This window comes from Mustela nivalis, assembly GCF_964662115.1.
Source record: "Mustela nivalis genome assembly, chromosome: 17".
Classification (NCBI taxonomy): Eukaryota; Metazoa; Chordata; class Mammalia; order Carnivora; family Mustelidae; genus Mustela; species Mustela nivalis.
The window spans coordinates 26,447,846-26,461,895 of record NC_139036.1 but is presented as its reverse complement, the minus strand read 5'-3'; the positions used below and the strand labels follow the sequence as shown (position 1 = coordinate 26,461,895).

Here is a 14,050-nt window from a genome sequence, read left to right as displayed (position 1 = left end):
ATGGCTAAGGGCTATCTAAAAAATTTATGAGCATCTCAAAGTTGAAAATGTTCTGTCAATGTTCCTTCAGTCCAACAGTTGGCTCCATAAGCTGAGAAGAATGAATGTTGTACTCAACCCTATGCCAGAAGAAAAATCGGGAGTTTCATCAAAATTGCAAGGAAAAAGAAAGCGATTGAAATTTCTGTGACTTAATACTCAACAGAATGATGCAGACTAGAAAGAAGTCATCAGGAATATTTTAGCTCACAATTCTAAGATGTAGAAGATACAAGGTATTTTCTAAGATACAAGTGCTAATTTCTCTAGTCAAACCTGAGGTAAATCTCTCGGTGACCACTTAGAAGAAAGGAATCTTTCTTCTGGAGTTACATGTAACTACCTCTGTACCAGCTGGACAATGCTCTGGGTGTTCATGAAGAAGACTTCCCGCTCAGATTTCCGGTTCAATGTAGCTGCATGGCTATCTAGGATGTTGGCAATCTAAAGCAGAAAAAAGAGGAAAAAAATGAACCCAACCCAACAAAGGGACCCAAAGTATTAGCCTTTGTAGGATCGCCACCAGTAATCTCAATTATAACATGATCACGTCTATCTTTAATGTGTTGGGAATAGCTGGATGTTACTGGGCATAGTTTTAGAGGCTTGTGTTAAATGAGCAACTTTTATTTCTTTTCACCCTTTCCCAGATGAACTAATGAGTATATCACAAAAGCTACCACCCTACCAGAGGCCCTTGATAGGCAGAATATACTTATGGTCATGGTCCGTACTTTATCCCCTACTTGCCTAGCTTAACTCCCTAATGTAAATTAGCAAAGGATAAGGAGCATGCTGCCAGTGTGGTAAGGAAGTCATTGCTAATAAAACTACAAATATCCCTCTACTTTACATTCACAAAATTCCTCTGATTAGAGCACAGGCCCAAGAATAAACCTCTATGAAATACATCGCCAATAAGTTTTCCTCATAACCACAAACACTTTACATTTTACATCTAGTACTTTTGTTATTGGGCTTATATCCTGAGACACTTTTGTGAAGGGCACAACACTCAAGACTTCAAAAGCACAAGCTCCAGAGAAAGGATCCAACCAGGAAGGAATCTTAGAACGTGAACTCCAGAACTGGTAGCTATGAGAAGAATGAATGTTGTGTAGTAGCTAGTAGAGAATGACAGTGTCACTCTCTAAATACCTGCTGGCTGGGGAACTGACAGAGGACTGATGTGATGTTGCTAGCGTACTGAGCCATTTCCTTCTTGATAGACTTCTCCACGTTGGGGGGAATACGGCCAGAGACACTGGTCATGATATCTTGCAATTCTAGGAGGGGCAAGGAGGGATCTCTGAGGGTCTTCATCAACCGCTCTACCCAGTCTTTTACCTGAGAAGAAAGTAATAAAGTAAGATCCAGATAAAATTAACACAATCCCTCAAATAAAGTGATACATCTGAATTCAGTACCATACAGTATTTACTGTGAAACTCTAATACAGGCATCTAACACTGCCCTTTTTCCCTGGTTTAAATCCCAATTAAATGTGAAGTCAGTAACACAGATAAGCAGCAAGGATTTAAAGACTTCAAATCCCATAAATCAAGGTCTCAGGCCAAACAACTTTCTTTCCCTCCCTCTAAATCCTCATGTGATTTTTAAACTATCTTGGAGAACAGGTACCCTATTTGTACATTCTTTCCCCAACAGAAGTGATTCGTACCCTGCTGCTAAAAAAAGGATCTGGAAGGCAGTATCCATTCATTACGTTGACCAGATTATCCAGGACATAGTGGAACACTCGATGGAGCTTCTCGCCTCTGAGGGCCGTGCTCTGGATCCGTGGTAGACTACCCGTGTGAAGCTCAGCCTGCCAATGCCAATGAGAAAGCAAGTCACCCACTACCTTCTATGCAGCTTACACACACACCACTGCAACTCAGATTCATCATTCACAATCAAGAAGTCCCTTTATCGTATGCAGCTACAAGGAGAGAAGTCAGTGGACAGAGTGTCATGAAGAAATCATAGAATCTTAGCATCGTAGTAATTCTTGCGAAGTCTAATTCCATAACTCTACAGACACAAATACAAGGCAGGAGATCAGAGGGATAGCAGCTTAAGAAAAGAAAAGCTTAAGAAAACTAAGCACTGAAATCATCTGCCCCTCCAAGCTACCCCTACCATGTAATCAGCTCTTGGAGAGCAAAATTAAAAGTACCTTCCTACTCACCTGTTGGACTTTGCTGGGGTTGTCCAACTGCATTTTGGCTATTACGCAGCCAGGGTCAAGAGCTGCTCCAGGCCGTTTGACATAATGGATACAGCCAGACTCTGCAGCTGTTAAGGTCATTACCATCTTCATCACCTATAATGAAAAAAATAAAATTAGAGTTTACCCTCTCTTTACACAGATGAATGATTTAGAGAAGCTAGTTTTTCCCTCAGCATCTAAGTCATACTAGCTCTAAATCAGTCCAGAAAAGTGAGAAACCTGAAACCTCCAAGAGCACACAGGAAGGCAATTAGAAAACCCTCTCAGTACCTAGTTTTAGGGATTAAGGACAGCTACTAACATTTCTTATTTCTAATGTTGAAATTGATTTTGCCATAGTTTGTGTTTTATTTATTTTTTTAAGATTTTATTTATTTTTTTTGAGACAGACAGACAGACAGACACACACACACACACACACACACACAGTGAGAGAGGGAACACAAGCAGAGGGAGAAGCAGCCTTCCTACCAAACGACGAGCCTGATGCAGGATCCCAGGACCTTGGGATCATGATCTGAGCCGAAGGAAGCTGCTTAATGACTGAGCCACCCAGGTGCCTCTGTTTTACTTGTTTTATTCTTAGACTGATTAACGATTTAGCCTCCTCATACCCATGGATTTAGGTGCTCAGTCTGTCCACCTCAGATTCCCATGCCAAAACCTGAGAGTCATTCTTTACTCCTCTTTCTCCCTAACCCAATTACTGAGGCCAGCCAAGGACCTCTTCTAAATATCTCTCAGAAATATCTTCCTCTCTTGCCATCTCTTTGGTTTAGGCCCTCACCATGTCTGGCCTAGAGTACTTGAAAAACCTCCCAGCAGAATACCCTACCTGCTACACATCTTCAACAAGGTCACTAAATGCAATCATTCTAGAGTCCAAATCTCAGTGTGTCACTCTTCTGTATAAAATCCTTCAGGGACTCCTCACTGCCTCCAGGACAGTAGCAACATCTTGGTATGTCTCATAAGGTCCTTAATGACCAAGTTCTGATTACTTATTTAGCATCTTGGCTTGCCACTTCCCATTTAACCTTAGTCCATTCTCAAGCAGTACAATATGCCCTTGCAGTTCCCTAAATATACTACACTCTCTTCTGTGCCTTTGCACACTTCCCTTTCCACATTCACCGTGCCCTTCTTCACCTGGTAATACCATCTACCTTTCAAAAGTAAGATCGAAGTCCTCTCTCTTTCAGAAGTCCTCCCCTACTACCCATCACATAAACCAGCTGCACCCCAGTCTGGGTTAAGTGGCCCCTGAACTCTGTGCTTAGCTCACTCAGAATCCATATTTCATTACTTGTCTGTTTTGCGGCCCCACTCCACCTATCATATTTCTTTTCTTTTTTTTTTTTTTAAATTTTTTATAAACATATATTTTTATCCCCAGGGGTACAGGTCTGTGAAACACCAGGTTTACACACTTCACAGCACTCACCAAATCACATACCCTCCCCAATGTCCATAATCCCACCCCCTTCTCCCAAACCCCCTCCCCCCAGAAACCCTCAGTTTGTTTTGTGAGATTAAGAGTCACATTTCTTTCCTGTATAACCTGCACTTAGCATGATTCCTGACTCAGTAAGTGCTGCTGCTCAGTATCTATCTTCGGAGGAAAAGATTGCTTATCTGTCAAAGAAAAACTGTGAGCTTCTTGTTATTTTTATTTATTTTTAAAGATTTTATTTATTTGACAGAAAGAGACCACAAGTAGGCAGAGAGACAGGCAGAGAAAGAGGGGGAAGCAGACTCCCCGCTGAGCAGAGAGCCTGATGTAGGGCTCGATCCCAGGACCCTGAGATCATGACCTGAGCTGAAGGCAGACGCTTAACCCACTGAGCCACCCAGGTGCCCCTCTTATTTGTTTTTAAAATTGTATTCATAAGCCAATTAAACCAACTAATGCTTTTTACTTTCTATTTTCTATTTCTTTTCTGTTACTCTTCAGTCTTAGTCCACCCCAGCACACACTCTTCCTATCTTCCCTCCCATACTCTGAGTGTCCCGTCCCCAACCTGACCTCAATCTCAGCGTAGCACTGGCCAGCAAACACATGGCCTCCATCTTCCACAATGTACTGGATTAATTTCCCAGCAGAAGGCGAGCGCAACACAGAAGGGTCATTTTCCTTCTCAAACACACAGGTCTTATTGCCGATTGTGATGCGATACCTAGGAGATAAAGAGGAGTATGTAAGCCAATAATGCACCTTGGGTTGTAAAAGAGAATGGTAGAATGATGTCAATCTTAAATAAAAGAAAAACACAACACATATATACACACACAGGCCAAAACTGGAAATTTTACCTATATACACACACAGACGCACAGAACACTCATTTTCTCTTTGTTGGCAATGCCAAGTAACCAAAACTTCCTTCAATACGGGTCAGGTTAAATAAATTATAGTACAACCATACAATGGAATACTATATAACCATTAAAAATAATAGACACCTCTACTTAAAAAAAACAAACATGAAGATGATGACAATATAATAGCAGCTTTCTTGAACTCTTACTTGAACTCTTACTATGTACCAGACAATGTTCTGAACATTTTACATGTACTAATTCATTTCACTGACACAACAACACTAAATGACTGATGGTAAACAGGCTATAATCTATGTTATATCTATAACAAATCTATAATAAAAAAATGAAGTGCAGAACAGTGTCTAAGCGTTATTTTTATTTGTGAATGTAGTCAGAAGAAAAACACAGTATGTACATATACATAAATTACACGTATAAAACTTCTGCAAAAATAAACTGTTAATGGCGGTTGCTTAAAGAGAGGGAAACTTATTTTTCATGGCCTACTCACACTGGAGGGGCAGAGAAACAATGTTTTTAACTGTAAACACTTTTGTATTCCTAAAATTTTTGTTAAGTACATGTACTCTTTTTGTTTAAAAAAGAATATCCAAAAGACCTTGAAAAAGCCCCAGAGCTAGTGACTACCGAGAAGGAAGGTTGCCACAAAGACCAGCAAATGGCTCAGACACAGCCCCTTACCTATCCACTTCCTCCTTCATGTACGTGGTATAACTGCTGCCATCATAGGACAGGAGCAGCCCTCCATCACTTAGCCGATGCACATCTACTTCTACACATGAACCATTCATGATCACCACATAGGAGTTAGGGGACTGCCGCGTCACCTGCAGGGAATGAGAACCAGAAGGGACAAGTCAGTGTGTCCCTTCCAGGTGGAGCCCCAGAAAAAAAAAGACACTACCTCAAAAATATAGGTAAGAAACATCTCCCAGAGAAGAAGGTGCTCCTAGCATCAATGTCTGTGGGCAGGGCTTAGTCCTGCTACAAGCTAATAGGGCAACTTAGATGCTTTCCCCTAGTCTGGTTGTTCTCTGACTCCTATGTCACATTAAAGAACACTGAAACATTTTTATAGAAACATCAAATACTACCTTAGGCTACTGACACAAATAATGACAGCAATTTCACTAATACCCTACCCTGAAGTAAACCAAACATTTCCCCCATCCCTTAACCTAAAGAAAGCAAGCTAACAAAGAAAAACAAAAAGTAAGGTGTAGTTTTCTGTGGGGTTCGGCATACCTTAAGTACATATTTGACTCCCCCATAGATAAGTTCAACATCTACTGTATTCAGAAGCGTATGCGCAGGAAGGACTTGACCCCTGAAAGAACAAAAACATAAGTCATATTTACTTCTAGAAAGTTCCAGAAGTTTGTCAGGAAATTTCAAGGTTATTAATGGTAGCACTTCCTGGACTATCAAGACTGGAAACAGCCTAAAGGACCATCAGTAAAGGACTGATACATGAATTACGAAAAGGCCCTATAATGAAAAATTATACAGTCATTAAAAAGAAAGCAGAAGGCTTTTATGTATATATATTTTTTAGTTTACTTATTGATAATCTCTACACCTAGTGTGGTGCTTGAACTCATGACCCTGAGATTAACAGTTGTATGGTCTACTGACAGCCAGCCAGGCACCCAGAAAGATGGAGGCTTTTATGTCCTAATACAGACTACTCTCCAAAATACACTGTTAAGTGAAAAAAGCAAGTGAAATTGTGAACAGCTCCAGAGTATGCTACCATTTGTGTTTCTAAAAAAATAAGGGGTAGGAAGAAATAAATATTACATGTACATGCTTATATAAATTTAAAATATGTCTGGAAGGTTACAGAAGAACTGGTAACATGAGCTGACATAGTGGAAAAAATTAGGTGATCAAAGAACAGAGGTAAGAAGGAAATTTTCACTACCTTTTTGTGCCTTTTGAACTTTGAACCATGTGAATATATTACTTGTTATTAAAAATAAATAAAATTGGGCACCTGGTGGCTCAGGTTATGATCCCGGACTCCTGGGATTGAGTCCTGCGTCAAGCTCCCAGCTCCATGGGGAGTCTGTTTCTCCCTCTGACCTTCTCCCCTCTCATGCTCTCTCTCACACACACACTCTCTCTCTCAAATAAACAAAGAAAATCTTTTAAAAAGAAAGAAAGAAAATTAAACTTTAAAAAAAAGAGAGAGAGAGAAATGCCCCAGTAAAATCAACCCCCATCTACTGTTATCAACTGGGACTTCATTTGAAGTAGTAAAAGAAAAAAAAAAAAATTGGCCATGGCTGGGTTCAAGCAAAAGGGAAGGCCATTGCCTCGGAGGGAAACATTATCAAGAAAGACTTCTCACAAGAGAAAGAGGGAGTGAGTGATAAAGCAAGCAAGGCAAGATGTTAATAACTGGTGAATCCGGGTGAAGAATACATAGAAGTTGTACGATTCATGCCACTCATTTTTTGTTTTGTTTTTTTTTAAACAAATTACTTCAAAATACAAGTTTGAAAAATAAATAAAAAATAACATTAAAAAGATGAAGGGAAGTTTGCAGAGGAGATTACGCAGGACACATATGTACACTGGCAGGGAAGCCATTTAACTAATTTAGAGATTACATGGTGAGGAACAGATGTATGTAAAACTGAACTGGTAAAAAAGGGGTCAAAGTATATAGGGAGTTGAAAGTCACACTGAGGGATTTAGATTTAATACACGAGGGTAATGTGAGCTGTTGAAGGTTTTAGTGCATGAGAGCAACACAATGAAAGATACCTATCGTAAGACTTGAGTAACTGTGCAATCTCAGTTCAATTTTTAAAATTTTGCTTCTCCCTTTCAGAGACCTTAAAAGAAAGCTGATATAAGCCTAACAACACAGAAGGAAATAAAGTGCCTGTGATTAAAGTGCTTTAAAATGATTAGCCCTTTGGGCCATTCCTCCACGGACTCAAAGGCAGAGCTTAGTCTCTAGAACCAGAGTTAAAAATTAGTTTAGCCCCATATGGCCTGGTCCTCTAGTTGCAAGACTCATGAGGTCATCCTGAATATCAGCCTCAATTATGAATTTCTGAAAGGTGTTACAGGTAATATATGAAATATTCAGGGTTTGATTCTAGAGAGAAATACCAGATTTTCATCACAAGGGTGGGTTTCGAGAGACTTAATACTTGTACCGGAGAAAATGCTTATTTTAGCTGAATTCGTTTTTAAAAAGCAACCCATTCTGGGATACCTGGATGGCTCAGTTGGTTGAGTGCCCAACTCTTGGTTTTGGCTCAGGTCCAGATCTCAGGGTGATGATCTCATGGTTGTGAGATCAAGCCCTGCATTAAGCTCCCTGCTCTGTGGGGAATCTGCCTGAGATTCTCTCCCTCTGCTCTCTCTCTCAAATGAATGAATGAATGAATAGCAACCCATTCTAACTGTGGTAGAAGTTAATTTCTAGAATCTAAAGTTAGAGTCCCCAAATAATTTGCCATAAAAACTTCCACAACGGGGTCACCCGGGTGGCTCAGTCAGTTTAGCATCTGCCTTCTCAGGTCGTGATCCCAGGATCCTGGGATAGAACCCTGTATTGGATTCCCTGCTTGGCAAAGAACCTGCTACTCCCTCTCCCTCTGCTTGCTTGTGATCTCTGTCAAATAAGTAAATAAAATCTTAAAAAAAATAACTCCCACATCAGGGCGCCTGGGTGCCTCAGTCAGTTAAGCGTCTGACTCTTGGTTTCGGTTCAGGTTATGTTCTCAGGGTCATGAGATTAAGCCCCAAGATGGGCTCCGTTCCCAACAGGCGTCTGCTGAGATTCTCTCCCTCTCTCTCTCTGCTCCCCCCACCGCACTTGCTCTCTTTCTTTCAAAAAAAAAGTCTTTAAAACAAAACAAAACAAAACCTCCTGCATATTTTCTCTCCCCCACCTCCATGATCACCGAGTAAGAGGTAGCATTCACAAGCTGGCAGGAATAGAGAGAAGAATAAATCGATCTTTGAAGCAGGACTATTGGTTAACATGCCCATGAGAAACAAAGCCTACCTTTCTAAGGAGTGAAGGAAGTTGGAGATGCTATTCCGCAGGCTCACATCTGCCACGTGGAGAGCCCCACATACAACTCCCAACATGGTGTCAGGTCGCTCTGCCTGAAGGAAAGAAAAAGAAGGCAGATCAAAAGCATGGTCACCTAGCACCATGGCTCCTCAATTTAAATCAGGTCCAAATTCGCTCTGAAGCAACAGCTAGCATTGAGAACCTCTATCCTTATTACTCAACTGATATTTGAAATAAAAACACATTAATTTTAGAACTTGAATAGAGGCAAGGGTGCATAGGTGGCACAGCTAAGCTAAGTGTCTGACTCTTCGTGTTAGGTCAGGCCGTGATCTCAGGGTTGTAAGACTGAGCCCAACATTGGGCTTCATGCTCAGTCTGGAGTCCACTTGAGATTCTCTTTCCCTCTTCCTGCCCTCCCCGACTTGTGCTCTCTCGCTCTAAAATGAATAAATAAATCTTTTTTTTTAAATTAAGATTTTATTCATTTATTTATCAGAGAAGAGAGATGGTGAGAGAGGGACCACAAGCAGAGAGAGCATGAGAGAGAAAAGCAGGCTCCCCACTGAGCAGGGAGTCTGAAGTGGGGCTTTATCCCAGGACCCTAGGATCATGACCCAAGCCAAAGGCAGATGCTTAATGACTGAGCCACCCAGGCACCCCTGAATAAAACTTAAAAAAAAAAAAAAAAAAAAAATTGAATAAAGGCTTCATTTGAATAGAGATAAAAAACACCTTTTTCTCTATTCTCCCTAAGGATTTCCACTGAACTCATCAGAGAGGAATTCAAAAACAAGATTTTGTCATAAATGAATTTAAAAGGTACAAGGATCTGGCTAATGATAATCTCAAAGAAATATGGTACATAATTGAAATTTGGACATTCAGATAATTTAGATGAATCTAAGGATTTTACATACAGTCTTATTTAGAACAGCCCAGTGATTCAGAAACAAGGGGTAACTGCTGATTTAAATGAGACCCCCTCATCAGGACTTGATAGATGGATGTAAAAGCTGGTAACTCTGAAGCAGACTTAACATCAAATGAGGACAGACGTATTTCAATCCCTGGATGCCTCTCTTCAGATACACCGCTGGAAGTAATACTAGAACCCATAAAATGACCAGGTAACACAGGCACGAGGACTCCGTGGTGCTAAAATTACACTGACTCCTAGTTTTTTTCCAAGTAGATCAAGCATCATTTACATTAGAATCAAATACATTTTCTCTAGTGACATAGACTGATCACACAACAACCCTGTAAAAACCCAGTCCCCAAAGCTGTTTGGCAAGTGGGAAAACACACACCTGTACTTTCTCTGCTATCAGTCTGTCCAGCCAGCCAGTGTCTATTCTATTCAGCTGAAAGCTTTCAGTCTCCAACAATTTGATGAGGTATTCAACTGTAGTTCGAAAGTCGCCCCGAATAGATAGCTCCTTCAAAGCCACCACCATGTTTCTGGGAGAAGAACAGAAGCAGATCTGTTTCAGCCACAAACATTTACATGTTTTTCAATCATTTTAAAGAATCGTTTCGATCCTTTGGAGTCTGAGGAGGGACAAACAAATGAGGGTGCACATGTAAGTGTGCTCATTCACATGCATTCCAGACAAGGGAGTCTGTAAGTCAGTAAATTTAGGAGTCCTGAATGCTATTAGCATAAGAGCATCAGAAAATCACACATATCATTACGTAGAATACAGAACAAATTATGTGCAAACCACCCTCCGTTTTCACTTATTGGGTTTCCATCGTTTCTGGCTACCTAGGATTACGGTATAATCCTCCCCTCCTTACACCTTATTTTATTAAAGTATAATTTACATATAATAAAACACATTTAAATATACTGCTCAGTGTCTATCTTGCACGGGGTAGGTTCTTACTTCCACAAATATTTAATTAGGTACCTCGGAGACTCAAAACATTATTAGACTCATAAGGGAAAGAGAATATAGATACAATAACCCTTTCAAAATATATGGCAGAATATCATAAATGCCAGTAGAGATATAAGCAAAGTGCTGGAGTAGGTTTAGGAAGAGAGAAAATTCCCCTCCCCATGGTTTCATGAAGAATGTGGAATCTGACAGGAGATAAAAGTACAGGCGGGATTATGACTATAACAGGAATATCATTCCAATGGTCCAGGCACTCCCTCAGCCTAGAAAATTATTCTGTTTCTCACCTCCATCCCCTTCTCCACACCCTCTTGGCCTGGCTTATTCCTATATGCTACTCAGCCACCAGTCTAGAGGTCACCTCCTTCAGGGAAACCTTCCCTGACCCTCTCTCAGCTGACTCAGCTGTATGTTCCTGTAACACACTGATGTAATCCCACTATCATAAACAACATTTGCTACATTGAGTTTTGTCACTTATTGCCCGTCTTCCCGTGGACTATAACACTCCATTAAGACAGATTTTTAACCTGGGTCCTCATTATGTTGCCATCACCAACAGATATTAAAAAAATATCTGATGAATGTAGTGAATAAAAGAATGGACAAAGGAAATAGCAAGAACAAAGAAAGAGGGACAAAAACATGAGTTATGTTCAGGGAACATTATGACTGAAGCAGAGGCTATAAGGACAGAAACCACTGGCAAAGCCACTTAACGAACAAATATTAACTGAGTACATACTATGTTCAGGGGAATCAATAGCAACAAAGCATGCATGGTCCTGTTCTCATGGTATCTGGATTACCATCTATGGAAAATAATGCTGAAAATGGGCAGTGAGGCTATTCTGGAGGATAAGAATATGAGCACCAAGCTGAAGAATATAGATCTAATGTTATTTAGAGAGGAGAAACAAACTGAGGTGAGCATGTTGTCAAGAAGCAAGCTTATTATAGAGACCATGTATGTCTTAAAGGTTTTATTTACTTATTCATCTGAGAGACAGAACATGTGAGTATATTCAAGGGTGTGAGTGTGGGGAAGGGGGAACAAAGTGGGGGAGGGGGATCTCAAGCAGACTCCCCGCCCAGCACAGTGCAAGACGTGGGGCTCGATCCCAGGAACCTGACATCATGACCTGGGCTGAAACCAAGAGTCGACTGGGCCACACAGGCACCCTTGAGACCATATTTTTAATGTGCTGAAAGTTAACCCAGTTAGCTTTACACTGTAGAGGAATATACAGATCAGGTCAGAAGGTGAGAAGCAAAGCTTCTGAACCATATTAGAGGACATGGCCTGTAGAAAATACTCAGCAGTCTCCTTAATTAGGACTGGACACCTAAATATCATCAGAGGCCTCTCTGGGAATGGGAATGAGTAAGGCTGAATGGGTGGGGGCTGGATGAACAAGAGAGTTCATGTTTCCTCTAAAAGCAGCAGCCATACAAACAGCCTCAGTTAACTTCTACCAAGTGGAATATAAAACCACTGTTGTCATTATCATCCCATTTTTAAGAGAAGGCAGAAATCCATATATCTATTTCAATCTCCCAACTTTTAAATACTGGCAATTTTTTGAAAATTAACACTCTGCAAGCCAATCAAAACACATCTGTGGCTGTGAGTAGTCGGCAAGCCACCAACTTGTAAGCTCTAGTGTAAGCTTTCTTCTCTTTGGCAAAGCAGGATATGGCTGCGAAAGAAAAGGGCAGCTTTATAACAGATGGTTTTACTGGTAGTGTTACTTTAATTCTGAAAAACTTTACTTCCAATTTTGAATAAATGGGAAGAACAGAAGAGAGCAAAACAGAGAAAAATTAAGAGTTCCCTACTTCTAAATAAGTTATTAAAAAACCAACATTATTGGGGCGCCTGGGTGGTTCAGTTGTTGGGCATCTGCCTTTGGCTCAGGTTGTGATCCCAGGGTCCTGGGTCCTGCATCGGGCTCCCTGCTCGGCAGGCAGCCTGCTTCTCCCTCTCCCACTCCCCCTACTTGTGTTCCCTCTCTTGCTGTGTCTGTCAAATAAAAATCTTTAAAAAAAACAAAAACAAAAAACCTCTTAACATTCTTAATAAATACTCTTGATTACACAGTCCGTGTGTTTAGTTTAAAGGTCAAAGAAATGGTTATAAATGCATGGTATAAGAAAACAGACAATGATGGGGCTCCTGGGTGGCTCAATCGGCTAAGCGTCTGCCTTTGGCTGAGGTCATGATCCCGCAGTCCTGGGACTGAGTCTCACGTTGCGCTATTTGTTCAGTGGGGAGCCAGCTTCTCCCTCTGCCTGCCACTCCCCCTGTATGTGCTTGCTCTCTCTCTCTCTTTCTCTGACAAATAAATAAATTAATTTTTAAAAAAAAGAATATAGAAAAAAATAGTAAGTACTAGTTCAATTTTTGATGGATATTCTAAAATATCTGAAGTGTAAATTATCTCCTAGAGCCCTACTTTTCAGGAAAGCAAAATTAATTTTAATATTTTATGTTTAATTAATAAATAAAATTAATATTCAATATTTACATTTAATATATTTATATTTGATGCATTTATATTTTATATTTAATATATTTATGTTTAATATATTTATATATTAGTAACACTATAGACAAGTTACATGTGTACAAGCTATGTGTACAGTTCATAGTACACCGAGGACTCTTATGTAAACAATGTGGAGAGTTCCCGTATTTGTTTTCATGTAACAAGCAGTTTAACTTTAGTATTTTAAATTAAGACTGTAGGCTGCTTCAAATCTTCCCACCTAGCCATAAACCCACTTCATCTTACCTAGGATAAGGTTTGCCAGCTAGATTTTATCTAGATGGCCAATTTTTCTCTAATTCTGAGAAGCTGTAGTTACTCACTCCCTCAATGTGAAAAAAAGATAAATCTAAAAACAAACAAACAGCCAGCAGTGGACACTGAAGAAAGGGGACTACACATCTGAGTCCTAAGTTTTGAAGAAATTTTGAGATTTAACTTTGTTTTCAGAAAAAAAAAAAGACTTTCAAAACCAGTACATTAATTTTTTCATCAAATTCATAACTCTAGTAATGTACATAAAGGGGAAAAGGAATAAATTTTATCTAGAAACTAGACATAAGCCTTCTGTTCTTGAAAACATATATAGCTATGTTTCATAACTATTTTGCATTTTTAATGTATGTAATTTCACAAGCAAATAAATGGTCTGGATCAGAAAAAAAAAACTTAAGCCTGTAGGGCATTTACAGCCATACCTTTATTTGGATGACAAATAACAGATCTTATCTATGATTTTATATGGTGCCAAGCTCTTGGTCAAGGATCTACCCCCACCCAAACACTATTATTTCTCTGGAAAAATGTGATTTCTTTAAAGCAATCAGTTTTACAAATTTATCAGAAATATGTGAAATCCTTGAAGAAACTCAGAATGGAAAACCATCTGCCAAACACTGTGTAATTGAACACAACATGAATTCAGGGACAACTG

General features: G+C 39.8%; 1 protein-coding gene across 1 annotated transcript in view; it reads right to left on the bottom strand.

The window, feature by feature from the left end:
• The window catches only part of ACACA (acetyl-CoA carboxylase alpha), a gene marked incomplete at its 3' end in the record, with an annotated part of 204,764 nt that overhangs the window by 115,227 nt on the left and 75,487 nt on the right, over positions 1-14,050 (bottom strand). Inside the window, exons 15-23 of the mRNA XM_082708529.1 lie at positions 9,974-10,124; positions 8,649-8,752; positions 5,864-5,945; positions 5,300-5,445; positions 4,299-4,449; positions 2,231-2,365; positions 1,721-1,867; positions 1,198-1,386; positions 383-483 (exon numbers count right to left, since the gene is read on the bottom strand). Coding sequence (XP_082564655.1) covers positions 383-483; positions 1,198-1,386; positions 1,721-1,867; positions 2,231-2,365; positions 4,299-4,449; positions 5,300-5,445; positions 5,864-5,945; positions 8,649-8,752; positions 9,974-10,124 — 1,206 coding nt within the window. The remainder of the gene's footprint in view (positions 1-382; positions 484-1,197; positions 1,387-1,720; positions 1,868-2,230; positions 2,366-4,298; positions 4,450-5,299; positions 5,446-5,863; positions 5,946-8,648; positions 8,753-9,973; positions 10,125-14,050) is intronic.